The 14,176-nt window shown below is 33.6% G+C and overlaps 1 protein-coding gene across 1 annotated transcript in view; it reads right to left on the bottom strand.

Annotated features, from left to right (window-relative positions):
* The window catches only part of LOC110999642 (E3 ubiquitin-protein ligase MIB1), a 122,383-nt gene that overhangs the window by 66,392 nt on the left and 41,815 nt on the right, over positions 1-14,176 (bottom strand). Inside the window, exon 11 of the mRNA XM_045631583.1 lies at positions 12,499-12,650. Coding sequence (XP_045487539.1) covers positions 12,499-12,650 — 152 coding nt within the window. The remainder of the gene's footprint in view (positions 1-12,498; positions 12,651-14,176) is intronic.

The following is a 14,176-nucleotide window of genomic DNA, read 5'->3' as shown; positions in this document are numbered from 1 at the left end:
TGGTTTTGTACTTAAAGAGAAAAATAGATACGGATATTCGAACGTCTCAATCTATTTTAATTACGTTAAAAAAAGTAAATAAGATTTATTAATTAAACTATTATATATATTTAAATAAACTTATTAATAGATAATTCATTATTTAATTAAAAACCAAAACACAAAGGTTTTAATTGCATTTAGTACCAATTAGAATCATTCATTAAGTTTAAAAAATATATAGTAAATATTTTTGTATTTACAATATTTGTTATTGGATTTGTTTATCTAGACTGCAGACAGTGAATGTTTTTCAACAAGGAAATGATGTCGATAGGATTTTCTAATACAATTCATTAGAAGTTCGGACTTCTTCGATGATAAACGATGAGCTGGCGCCCAGGCGGCGGACGCTACGCGAAAAATACAACTGTCATCTTGACTGATAGTCAAATAATGGCAGTCATGCTCCATTCTGCATGCCAAGAGCTATTGTAATTCTCTGTGGCTTGACGCTTATTACGTGGGTTACACAAAAGCTCCCGGCTTGAGGTAAGGACTAAGGGCAGTGAATAATAAGTATTGAAAGATTCTAAGAACGTTCCCGACGGAGCTGGTTTGAAAAGGTTAAAAAGATTGTATCATGTTTTTATTATGAAACGATTGTTTAAGTTTCAATTATGCTGCGAGTAACTAACTATTATTATCAATATTTTTTATATACGCTTTACAATGACTATGGAAGCTTTCAATTAACAAAGCAAAAAATTTTTCAGTGAAACAATAATTGTTGAAACGTAATCACTGAAAATCAGAATACTTGATAAATCTATTAATTAGCTATTCATCTTTCATATTCAAATATTTTAGTATATAATACTAGAAATGCTTTACCAACATATATAGCTTATACTATATTAACGTTACCTTAATATATCTTTAAACAATTTTAAAACGGGTTGGATAATTTCTCCAAATCCGCAAATATGCGTGCATCAGTTTATGAAGCTGCTAGTGATTTTATGTATAAAGATAAAGGTTCTCTATCTGTCGATGTTTGTTTTTTTATTGTTTCATATTAGGGTTACCTAGGAGAAATCGCTTTTTAGCGGTAAGGATGCCCATTGCCTTCATAACTTATATGATCTGCTTTTTATATGTATGTTTTGTAGTTAATAAATATGTACGAGACATAATCAATCTAACGTCGGTCCATGAGCATAACTTTCAATAATTTTAAATTTTTGTAGACAATACTTAAAAATACTATAAAATAAATGGAATGTTTCTTTAGAATACAGTACTCGCTATCGCTTGAATGACTTTTTCATCATTAAAGTAAGTTTAAAAAGTACGATGGAGATCGCTACAGAAAGTTATACTTAACAACGTTACTTAAACAAAGGCTTCTTATTCTGCAGATTGCATTAAGATATTCTATTATGATACTTAAAAGTGCCTTTTAACTTCCCTCCTTGAAAGTGTCCATTCGTATATGTCAAGTATAATGTGAAACATTGCGCTCGCAAACTTGTCAACTAGAGCGAAAATTTAACTGCAAACAAAAACTTTTTAATTATGAAGCAAGGAATAAAAAATTAGATATATAAAGTGTGTCTTGTCTATTTTATTCATATTAATCGAATTATTCAAGTATTATATATATGTATGTAATATTTAATGATATAGCTAAGTCTGCGTCTTGATGTACCAGACAGCCAAAAAATTTCTACGGAATTTATCGTCAGATTAATTAAAAATAAAACTAGCAACTAGTTTCTATTTAATCACATTCAAAGTGATTCTAAACACATTGCAAAAACCTTATTTAAATAATCCCGGTTGAGTTAAAGAGATAGAAAAGTTTAGAAACTGTTGACGAGAATTGTTAGCAAAGTAATCTTCGCGCCAATCAAGACAAATGGCGCAAAAGAAAGAGGCGCTCCTAAGTCTACGTCTTGCAGACGCGAGCCATGAGTGATTGGCAATATCGCGTGTAACATTGTTGAGCGACGTTCTTCGCGAAAAGTATCGAAACTCGTGCCTTGCATAGGGGATGTGCAAATACAACCCTACACTACTTCTAGGGTAAACTCAGACTGCGCTTCGTGTAAAGTTTCCGCATCTCGGAGCTTTGAGACGCTTCTTGAGACTATGTATGTGTTACATATAGCGATCGTGCAACAACATATTCGTAGACAAGGAACCATTATTTATTAACGTCGTGGATTTTAATAACACTTTGAGGCGAAGTTTTCATTTCATGACACCTTCTTGAAACAATATTAAACAACTATACACCTCTAAATTCTATGATTGACAATACTCAAATAGTGCACTAGGCAGATACCTAAATCTACAAATAAACTGCCTATAAAATCAATGTCTGACCGCTTAACGGATAAAAATTCTATCTAAAGTTGCCTTTGAATGTTAGCTTAGTAACTAGAGTTGTGGTTTTTAAAAAATGGAACTCTATTTTTATAAGTGTACCGACGTTCCTCTATACTTTGCGCCTATATTAAATCACGTAGCAAGTGTCCGGCGCAAGAGTATTCACCTGTGATGGATGACGGTGTCCGTTTCACTCGCGGCGCGAATATTTCATTAAGAGCCCCGCCAAGCTGGCCATGTATCATAGCCTACATTTGGGGAACCGCGCCGACATTCTGATCCACTTAGCTTAGCATAGAAATTAATACTACAGTGACGTTGTGACTTTGTCAGAACCTCTATTATTAATTTTCGTGTACGTAGTATACAAACAAAAATTTTGCGACCTTTGTCATTGTTAAATATCGAATCGTATCGAATGTTTGACGTCAGCGGGCTAAAATCTGAAAATGTATACGTTTAATGCTTAAGCGGTAATTAAATAAATTTAAAATATCATTTTCTCGTCAAAATGCTCATTGATATATCACGGATCATGAATCCGCTATCAAACGGGGTAAACCTTTCTGAAATTGTCAATATTACCTGATGAGTTTTAATTGATGTATTTTTTAAGGATATACTATTGAACTGATATTTTTATTTATTTATTGCGATGTATGATTAAAGCTTTTGGTTTATATTTTATTCTTCGTAAAGATTGACACGCATCAAAGTCTAAATCTTTAGTTTTATGTATGTTTTGATATACATGCAACCAAATACAAATACAAGCTATAAATAATATTTTATTTTACGACTAGTGCTTTGGATATATCTGACAGTCATGGCTTTTCCAGTCATGTCCTGACATACAAACAATTTCATTTTTTTATTGTTTAACATCTCAAAGAAAACACTGTTTAAGTCTTAAGAGGGTCGAAAACGAATAATTCAACTATTAAACAGATTTAAATTGATAATTATTTTATTGACATAGTATTCTGTTAATATATTCTAGAAGAAACTGCCCATATAGTAAGTCCGCTTCATTATATCGCTACATTTTTTTTTCTTTCATGATATCATTTGTAAAAGCGATTAATATAATAAATGTTATTAAAACTGATAATACGAAAGGTTAAAAGTAAAATAAGTTTAGGATGGAACGATAATGTAATTAATAATTCTTTTGTCTGCAAAATCAATATTAATTAACATAAATACATCAGTATTATTTTACAATACAAATAAAACCCATTAAATATTATTATATGTTCTGGTTAACATAATTTATTGCTATTGTATTTGCACTAGTCACACATATAGCTTTGTTAATAAAGGGAACCGCATTTCCAGCTTGTTTTAATATGTAAAAGCATTTTATTGACAAAGCATAATTTAATGTGTGTCTCTTAACGATAAACGTAAAATACTGTTTTGCATTCATTTATTGTCAGTTTTGTGAGAATTAAAAGAATATAGAATTTTAGTTGTTTCAAACATGATGAAATACCAGTGATTTAATTATTTTATCGGAGTACCGATTTTGGTTATTTTGTTTTGAGAAGTGCATTACTGCGGCAAATAACCCAAAAAAAACCAGAATTCTATACACATACGTCAGAAGGTTATTTGTAAAATAAATTTTAAAATGAGATGACTGAATATAAAATACAATTTTCCATTTAAAAAGCGGTGCTATAAACTTTTTTAACGATTTTCATAATAAGCAAGTAGGTACCTGTCGTAGTCCCTTTTTTGGGTCTACAGCATGCCGGTTTCGTCCCGATGTTCCTTTCCCTACACCGTACATGCAAGTGTTAAATGCCCACATATACAGAAAGTGCATTCCAGCCAAGTTTCGAACCTAGGATCCTAGAGATGAGAGTCACACGCTAAAGCCATTGGGCCATCAATTGTTATTTTCATTCCAAGTCTGCCTTTTAATGTGACGAAATTTACGATTAAGTCATAATATAAGGAAGTAATAAAAGTTGATAAAAATTGTTCGGTGATTTTATATACAAGGAAATTGAATACATATTTGAATGAATATAATATTTACTGACACATTTATCGAGGCATTGTTAATTGCATAAGAAAATAATAGAACATTTAATGCAGTATTAGTTTAAAGAAAAACACTTTTTTAACGGATTGAAAATGAAAGTGCTTTTCTACAGCTTACTATACTTTTTTGACATTCAACACCTTTTGTCTTCAGTCACCGTGACCACGCACGCTGTAAAGCACGCGAAACGACGGATAAATTTAAAATTATGTTTAAATAATGATAAGTTTTCAATAATACATAACTTCAATCCGTTAAAAAACTGTTTTTATTTCACTGTTAATAAAAGACAATACTAGTATTAGTTTACTTTATAATTGGACAGGAAAAACAGCATTCCGAGACAGAATACCAAAACAATAAGAAGTATAGTTTCTTAAGACTGAGTTCGTGTACTCGTAAGCCTTTTGTCCAGACAAGGGTTTACTTTAGGTATAGAGTAACAATATTCTTAAAATTAATTTACTAAATCCCTCGGCCCAATCTCAAAGGAAACTGCACTTGAAAATTCTTTAAAGCACCAAAGAAATAAGTATCGTCTCAGAGGGACTAGCGCTGTCTGAGATGAAAAGTTAGGTATGTAGGTAGAGCACAGGGAGTGAGGAAAGTGGGGGGGTGCACGTACAGAACTAACAGGCAAATCCAAGCACAGCACTCTTGGAGTTTATTACCCTACTCATATTTACACAATTCGAGTGGGTGTAAGCGGTCTACGCGACCGCCGGCGACATATTCCCTTTGGTCCATATTTTCCGAGTTGGAATCCCTTTACAATTCTTATTCTATTTGTCTGCATTGGTTCTATAATAGATCAAAGGGTCTACTCCTTTCAATATTATACCTTGGTTCGGAATAGATATTTGCTGAATTTTAACAAAAGATTTTTGTATCGTATCGTACACTAATTGATCCACTTTATCAAAATTGAATATAATTATTTAATTTATTTTTTAAGTATTTCAATGAATCTACAATGGGCCTAACGAGATACCGAGAACAATGTACAGCTGGTTTAATTGATTAAATACGAACACTTTAGCGATAAACTTGAAGTTAATTAAAAGGATACAAAGGCCATAGCTTATGCTCAACGTTGCCCAATAAATTTACGAATTTATTTAAATCTATATTTTATTCGCGTAATGAACGAAGACAACAACCGCTATAAAGAACACGAGGCCAACCCGAGTGATTAAGTGTCTCATTTAAATGCAGTCTCCCGATGCCCGTCTCAAACGAAAAGGGAACGGTACCCGCGGAAAACGGAAGATGGGCTCCTTGCAAAAGGAAGAAGAGCTATTTAAATTAGCGTAGTCGCTGAAAAAGTGCACTAACAACATTAACAAATGGAACAATGGCAAAGTACACAAAGGAACGGAATACCCGGACCAACCCGTATACGTCTTCTAACTCGCTCTACAACCTTCGCGTAAGTTACTCTTATATACCAAGTACATGTAACCATTTTGCCCGCATTTCAACGTGTTCAACTCAATTCACACTAACGAACTGCTCAGAAATCTGAGGGAAAATAAATGTAAGAAAAATATTTCTTGGAATATTACGAAATTAATATTGATGTACATTTATTTTCTTGCAATGTTACTTACATATGTTACAGATATCAATTAATAGTGTATGTTACCTTACATAATTTTTCTATCGTAGGAAGAATATAGCTCAAGTCAAAATTTTCAATCTGAACCGGGAACTTAGAGGCGTTCGTAAATTGTAGTCTCACTCAACTCTGTCTGTATTTTATGGGTGTTGATGATAACTTACAGCTCCATTTAATCCGGTTTAAGAGTTGAGTTCTGGAGGCCACGGCACTCCGTAAAATTACTCTCGTTTAAATTGATTTTTAGGAACTCAACATTATAATCTAGACAACACATATTCTAGATTCTGTGTCGTAATTACATAGAGCAGCGGTGAATGCGCTTTTTTTTTGTACTGTAAGTATTATATTGCTTTGTCATAAGATGATATGACTTAATGAACCGATTTTAGTTCTTGGTTATGTAAAGACATTATAGTTCGAAAAAGAACCTGAGACTGACTTTTTAACGCAGAGAATAATTGCGTTCAATAAATCACAAGCTGCGCGAGTAATAAACAAAGTTAAATGTATATTGCATTAATATTTGAAAGCTTATTTTGTATCATATTGAAAAAATGCATTGTGGCATTTTTTCGTCATCTCTGAAAAAAAATGTGTATAGAAGTATTCCCACACAGTGCTACACAGAAACTATAATTAATTCGAATTTTACTTTGTGCTCTAAGTTCTAGAATCAATTTCAAAGTAGACGTTAGTTAGAACGCCTCACTGAATTAGATCCCGTTAATAGTGGATTTCCTTATCGTACTCTGTGAACCACTGCGCCAATTTATTACGAAACTCGTTTTTTACTTTGCCGCTGTGAGGAAGGCGAAAAAGAAGATTTATTTTAAACTAGCTTTGTACAAGCCAAAGTGGAATGTAAGATCATAATCAGGAGTTTATAGAGGTCTACGAGGCTTTTATATTTTCTAAAGTTTTCAGTCCTCTAATTGCCACTCAAATGGCTTTTATAAGAACTTTAGAATAGGCACGCTTTTATATAAAATATTTGGAATCATCGCGTAAGAATAATTTCGCAAATTAAATGTTTTCATATTATTTCATAATAACTATAAATCTTAAAGGAGGTCAAATATTTTAATACAGGGTCAGGAAAGCATTGTCCCTGTGAAGTTAAGGGCAGTTCGGTTAATCCGGAGCCGCCCAAACAAATTAGGAACAACATTAATATATCCTCTGTATCCTACAACTTCTCCGCAATAAGCAAAATGTATTAGTGTTATTTATCTTAACTCGAGCACCAACAAAGTTTTAATTGCAAGCGCCGATACAATTTGCGTACAAATGAATTTATTCGCTGAATTCGTAGTGCAGTCGTGTGCGAAGCTCTGCGCTGGTGGCAATAGCGTTAGGGCGGCATGCGGCACGGTGTTGGGCGGGCGCCGCGAAAGCGCGGATTATCCGCGTGTGTGCTGCCGCTAATTGCGGACACTGACAGACCGAACAACGGACGGACAATATATGTACATTTATGTACATCACAAGTGGTACTATCATCAACTTCGTGTATTCGGTAAATCGAGTTCGAATACAATTCCTTTCAATTATATCGTGTAAATATTTGATCTAGTAAATTACGTAGTACAAACAGATTATATATAAAGGCTCGATCACGCCGAGCAAGGCAATGCGGAGATTACAATTCCCGTTCGGCCAGTCCGATACCATCGGACTTTGCTCCATTCGCTGCAATTAACGCCACACAATGACCATATAAATCTCCCCTGAATGCTGTGCTCATTCTATACTGAGCTGAACGGGGATCGACAGTTTGTTTATGTGTGGTCGCTGTAGATAGGAAACGAAGAAAACAATCAAACTAATAGGTTATAGAAAAATATCGGGATTTATGGCGAACAATAAACAAAATGACTGTATGAATTATATGACCACTTAAGTCCCTGCATAGATAAGGGCGTCTGTTCTTGCCTATACGTCTCGAGCCGTAGAACAAACAAGCTACGAGCGGAGATTACGCTCAGAATAAATCAATGTTACGACGCGTTAAAATATTTAAGCTCACGATTAATGCTGAGCGCGAATATTCGTCTTATCGAAACCAACCGCGCTCGTCGCAGCTGTTCAGGCTTCCAATGATTGTCGGATTGTAAAACATATTAATCACTACAATCTGTGAAACACTATTTTATGCTTCGAAATAATAAAGGATTCAACGTTAAAGGTTTTTCTTTGTGATTGTTTTTATTGAATGGATTAAATTATTTTTCATTAATAAATAAATGCAATTACAGTAATTTTAATGAAATTTGGTATGGTTTTACGCAATACTGTGTATATAATGTATAAACTGTTTAAAGAAAAACACTTTTTTAATGGATTGAAGTTATGTATTATTGTAAACTTATAATTATTTAAAATTTAACCGACGTTTCGCGTGCTTTACAGCGTGCATATTAATAAAAGACAATACTATGTATAAACTGATGAACTAGATACATCTCGCCATGGGGAAATTAAAATAATTAAAATATATTATGATTATTAAATAGTCATCATGCTATCTCATATACTTCGTTTAATAATGTATCGAATAATGGATCTATATATACACACGCTAGAGCTACATATAATAAGGACTCTAATTAGGCGAAAATATAGCAAAATAATTGAGCCTATATTTAAAATAATAAAGTAAAAAAAATTTTTTTAGTGCTACGTAAATTACCGAAATAAATTCGAAATGTTATCAAACACTTTCCGTAGCAGGTATAATTTCGATATAGCGATATAGGAGGAAGTAATAAAATAAAACGATTTTACATCTCCGAGGGAAACGAACATTTTTGTAGAATGGGAAAACTCGCGAGCGACTTCTCATTTCGCGATAAAATCGGGGACGTTTTACGACAATCTCCTATTCGATTCCCATTAAGCAACAATCTTAAAAAACTTTCGGTGATCTAAACCGTTTACCTGAGTTTTATTACTAGAATCAAATGTTCTCTAGTCCGTGTAAGTTATTCTATTTTTATGCGGAACGAGAATTGCTAATATAAAAGTTTCTTTTATTCCAGTTGCGTCGTATGGTTTAGTGCTTGGTATACTACCTCAGTTACAGACGAAATGATTATCTGAAAATCGCATATATATGTCAACCGGGTTCTGAAGGTAATTGTCTAGAAATACTAGCAGTTATTAGTTCCATTCCCAGGCCTAAGGTAAAAAATTACAAGTTGCACATGTACGGTGCAAACAATACAAACAGTAGCGATATTGTGTATGTTATGTGTTTAATATTATATATGCACTTCATTATATTTTATAAAATGATTCTCGATATTTTCGTTTTGGCATAGTCTGTAAGGATAATGTATGTATTTTTGTAATAAATAAATTCAACCAATTTTTAATTAAAATTTAATCAATCAATTCTAAGGCTTTAAATAATGTTTAAAGGTTAAAATTTGATTCATCATATATATAATATACGGAGTAAAAATTGTACGGCTGTAATAAACAGTATTCGTGTTAGCGTGAAAGAGGATTTTAGAGACGTACCGTAAACCAGATAGGTATCTAACTTTGCTTTTAGAATCGACTATTATTTTGCTATACTCGTTTTTAAACTGCACTGTAAAGTCATAAATAGCACAGTAAAAGCATTAATTTTTTTTCAACATATATATCAGTGAACAGTTCTCTTAATTGAAGGATTTATTTCTGTCAAATTTATCACGCTATGATATTGTTCATCTAAAATTAAAAAATAGGACGTATAAGTAGTATACTTATAAGTCATTTACAAAAATATACTTAATTAAAAAAAAAACAGTGGCGCTACAACCTCTTTAGGCCTTGGCCTCGGATTTCTGAATCTGTTACATGATCATTAAATCTAATAGGCAAGAAGGAGATCAACCTCCAGTGCCTGACACACGTCGTCGACTTTTTGGGTCTACGACATGTCAGTTTCCCCACGATGTTTTCCTTCACCGTTCGAGCAAATGTTAAATACGCACATGGAAATAAAGTCCATTGGTGCACATCCGCGGATCGAACTTACGACCTCAGGTATGAGAGTCGCACGCTCAAGCCACCAGTCCAACACTGCTCTTTATTTATGCAAAGATTAATATGTTACTTACGACATTTTATTGTATCAGATTTATTCGAATCCTATATATTCAAAAGGAAAATCGATCAGCATTCCAAGAATGTTCTCATACCGTTATTACTTTTACCATCACGAGGCATTTCATTTCCATATTTTATGTCGTAAATCTTAAATTTAACTCAAAGAACGGTCATATTTCACAAGGTAAAAAGAATTTAGCTAAAAGTTTGAAATACCTTAGAGACAGTTAAAACGTAGAAAAACTTACATTGTGACAAATTTCAGTCTGATTTCGTCTTTGTTGTAAAATTATATTCGAGTTTTATTATATTTATACGGGTTAGGTTTCTTATATTATATTACAATGTAATGTATAATATGGTCATGTTTTCTAAGATCGTATAGATATATAGAATAAGCTAAGTATACTCGATTTGGCCTGTGCGTAAAACATAAGTTCAGCGCCTTTAGGAAACTGCTCACTACAGTTTGGGCAGTGTCCCAGGGTCTCGAAGTACACCACCGAGGTACCATCTTAAGGATGTGGGATTTGAGTGTCCCCACAGTCCACGCGTCATTTTCATTTAAAAAAAAGGGTCCCAGGGTCGTTAGATAACAGATTATTGGTATGGAAAAATATGAGACTATTAAACCAAATCATTGCATCACGGACCAATACAATCGCTGGCAATACAAACACGTTTTGTTTAGGCATTCATGGCCTTCATACGAGGCCATATAAGGCATACTTATTTCTACACCGAAACATCTAAAATATCTGCTGTTGACTTGGACTTTGCCAATAACCATTCATTTATATTGATATCCGCATATTAGGTTACGGCAGACAATAATTTTTTATTTGATTTTCAAGGGATTTAGGCACAAGGTGACCGCTATGTTTCACTATAATGAACCGGTCACGTAGCTCATTTTGTATTATTTCCCTAGGACGTATCTCGTGACTTGAATATTATAGCACAGGACCTCTCGGACCCTCAACAAATAAACCGTTTTACGCACGATTGTACCCAGTGATTCATTATTCTGCGTTACTTTTGCTTACTGATTCATAAAATACGCTTACCTAGCTTTGTATTGGATTCAGCTAAAGGACTTATTGTATACATTTATATAATTTTTGTTCAAAGATTTTTTTTGTGGAAAGCGAATTTAGTCAGTTTCATCTTACGCTAAGAATATAATTGTATGTTGTATGTTTTTTGCACTTCTATTTTGAAAGCATTTGCTGGATGAATTTGTAACATTTGACCTTTTAACTTAAACGATGAATTTAGTAATGCAATTATAAATAGTTTTGTAGTATTTATGATATATGCTTGTGTAGGGCAGTGTTGGCCTAGTGGCTTTAGCGTTCGAATCTCAGCCCTGAGGTCGTAGGTCTGAACGCAGCTGTGCAACTATGGAGTTTCTTTCTATGTTTATAATACCATTCGCTCGAACAGTGAGGGAAAACATCGTGAAGAAACCGACTTGCCTAAGAACCAAAAAGTCGAGGGAGTGCCTCAGGCCAAAAGGCTGATCACCTACTATATATTTATATAAAAATCAAAACAAAATTAAAAATCATTTTTCATGTAGGTAACATAATGTACGCTTATATACGTCAACAAAAGAAGTATACATTAAATGCCATTTCTCAAATCAAGGGCATAGAACGGAAGAGAAGTACTGGCACGAAACTCTCCGCCACTCTTTTTAATCACCAAGTTTTTTTACACAACGTTTGTAAGGAGTTGCAGCCATTACACCGTGTTTCATATGACATCTTGATATATACTTGCTTATTAAATTAACAAATGGTCATGTAACAGATACAGAAATCTGAGGCCCGGACCATAAAAGGTTGTAGCGCCATTGATTTTTTTTATTTATCATTGTAATTCCATTCAAGATGGCATGAGACAGTCAAAATTTGATATTAGTAGCTCGACACACTGTTACTTAGATATTTTCAGATGTCGTTTAAGCTGGCATCAACCCACACTCATTACATTAAACACAAATATCTTAAGAGACACCTCAAGGCGTTTCGTAATAACATGTTCAAGACTTTTAGCTTCACGTAATTAAATTCGTAGAAATAATATGTTAAATATATTTCAAAGGACGCTTTATATATCAGATAACATTATCAAAATTTACACAGATATAACATAAATTAAGCATAGACAACTTATCTTATAAATCCTGTAACTGTAATGTTCCATACCCTCAGCCATGGTAATATAAAACATAAGAGAACATATGATCAATAGTCTTTCTTTCAACATATTCACTTCGTGACTAGTTGTTGGGCTATGTTGGGCTATGTTGGCCTTGTCGCTTCCTAATTCTAATTTTGAATCTTACCTTGGAATTCCACGAAGAGCTGCATGATGCAGGGCGTTGAAGCCGTTATTGTTTGTCAGCGTCATATCTGCTCCATGATCTAACAGCAAGGTTAATATCTCGTCACGCTTCTTCGATATCGCATCCAGCAACGGCGTATCTCCATCCGAGTCCTGAAATTATATTAAAATATGTTTTAGTAGATTCAATTGATTCAGGTAAAGTCACCGAGTACTATTAACAGAATTCCTTAAAAAAAGAATGATCCTAAATACAAAATGTATTAAAAAATTATAAATAACAATATTTCTTGCTTCTATTCATTTTTCTTGAGTATATGAGATTTCAACGTATTTTTTTGATGTTGAATTAATTTCTATTCGGGATATAAAGAACATATTAAGTTAATTTATGGATTTGGGTGCCGAATACATATAATTGCTGCCCTGTCAAATAAGGAAAACTGTGTAGCAAAGTTAGGTATATAGGGATTGAAAGAGGATACAGCATGAGCAGAACGCTTGTTCAACACACCCAAACGTTTAGAAATCAGGCACAAAAGGATATCTTGCTCATCCAGGGTAAACCGTAGCAATTTGTGCTATAGGTGAGAAAAAGCAGGTCACAAATTTGTAAAATATGAGGAAGCACTACATTGGTTCTCCCCCCATCACTTCACGGTTTAGTGGGTTACAGCAAGTTCCACACTCTGTGCGGAAATGCATTCCCCTCAGTAAAAAAAGTCAACCTCTCTCATACAGAATTTGGTTACGCATTCACTAAATGTTTTTCACTGCGTTAGAAGACGGTACAGCTCACTTAATAGTTTGCGAAAATAATCAGAGAAAAGTAATTCCAGTGGTTGCCACAACCTATAAGTAATTTTGTCTCCAGAATTCGAATCGCGACGCTTCGTTGACTATCGTCATTGAGGAACAAAGAGTGCCAATCCAAACTCATCTAGGCAGCGACAATTTTCTAAAACATCAAACCGCCCGAATGAATAATAGACGTGACGCAGAAGGCGTTTAGGGTGTGGATTATGGAGACTTGCATAATTTATAAGCGTCTCTGGTATTAAAACGGGCAACGTAAGACGCCAGATCTAAGCTAGGATGCGCTCCACGGGCAGAGTATACAGATAATTGTGTATTAGGTAAAAAGCGTGGTCATTAACATAATCACTGCGGTACGTTGCGCTGTGTGGCTCTGTGAGAGTACATTAAGAGAATTGTTGTGCTCTGTCATTTCTTTATTAATTTGGTAGCGACCCAAATAAACGTTTATTATGAAAGCTTTTGAATGTTATTTGAAATTTCAGGGAAATTCTTAAATACGTTCTAAAATAACGTCGTCTAGTGTTAATTCAGCCTTGTTTAACTTTGGTACACGATACTGAGAATCAACAACATCAAAGACTACTTTGGTTATAATTCTAAGTATATAAATTCAGAGTTTATTTTTTCAATACTACGTTGTATAAACGACCAAGGCCCTCAAATAATTAAGAGGGCACCGAGCGGCTTTATCGCTCACAAGCGTTTTCATTCCAATTTCAATATACAGAAATTTTATAAAGTGATAATAGAGCGTATCTTAGTATTGTCTTTTATTAACATAGCTTTTACACATATAAATAAAACACATTTTTACCGGATTGAAACTATGAATTATTGTAAACTTATAATTATTTCAATCA

Source organism: Pieris rapae, chromosome 16 (assembly GCF_905147795.1).
Source record: "Pieris rapae chromosome 16, ilPieRapa1.1, whole genome shotgun sequence".
In the NCBI taxonomy this organism is placed as follows: domain Eukaryota; kingdom Metazoa; phylum Arthropoda; class Insecta; order Lepidoptera; family Pieridae; genus Pieris; species Pieris rapae.
This window is presented reverse-complemented; position numbering and strand designations above follow the sequence as displayed.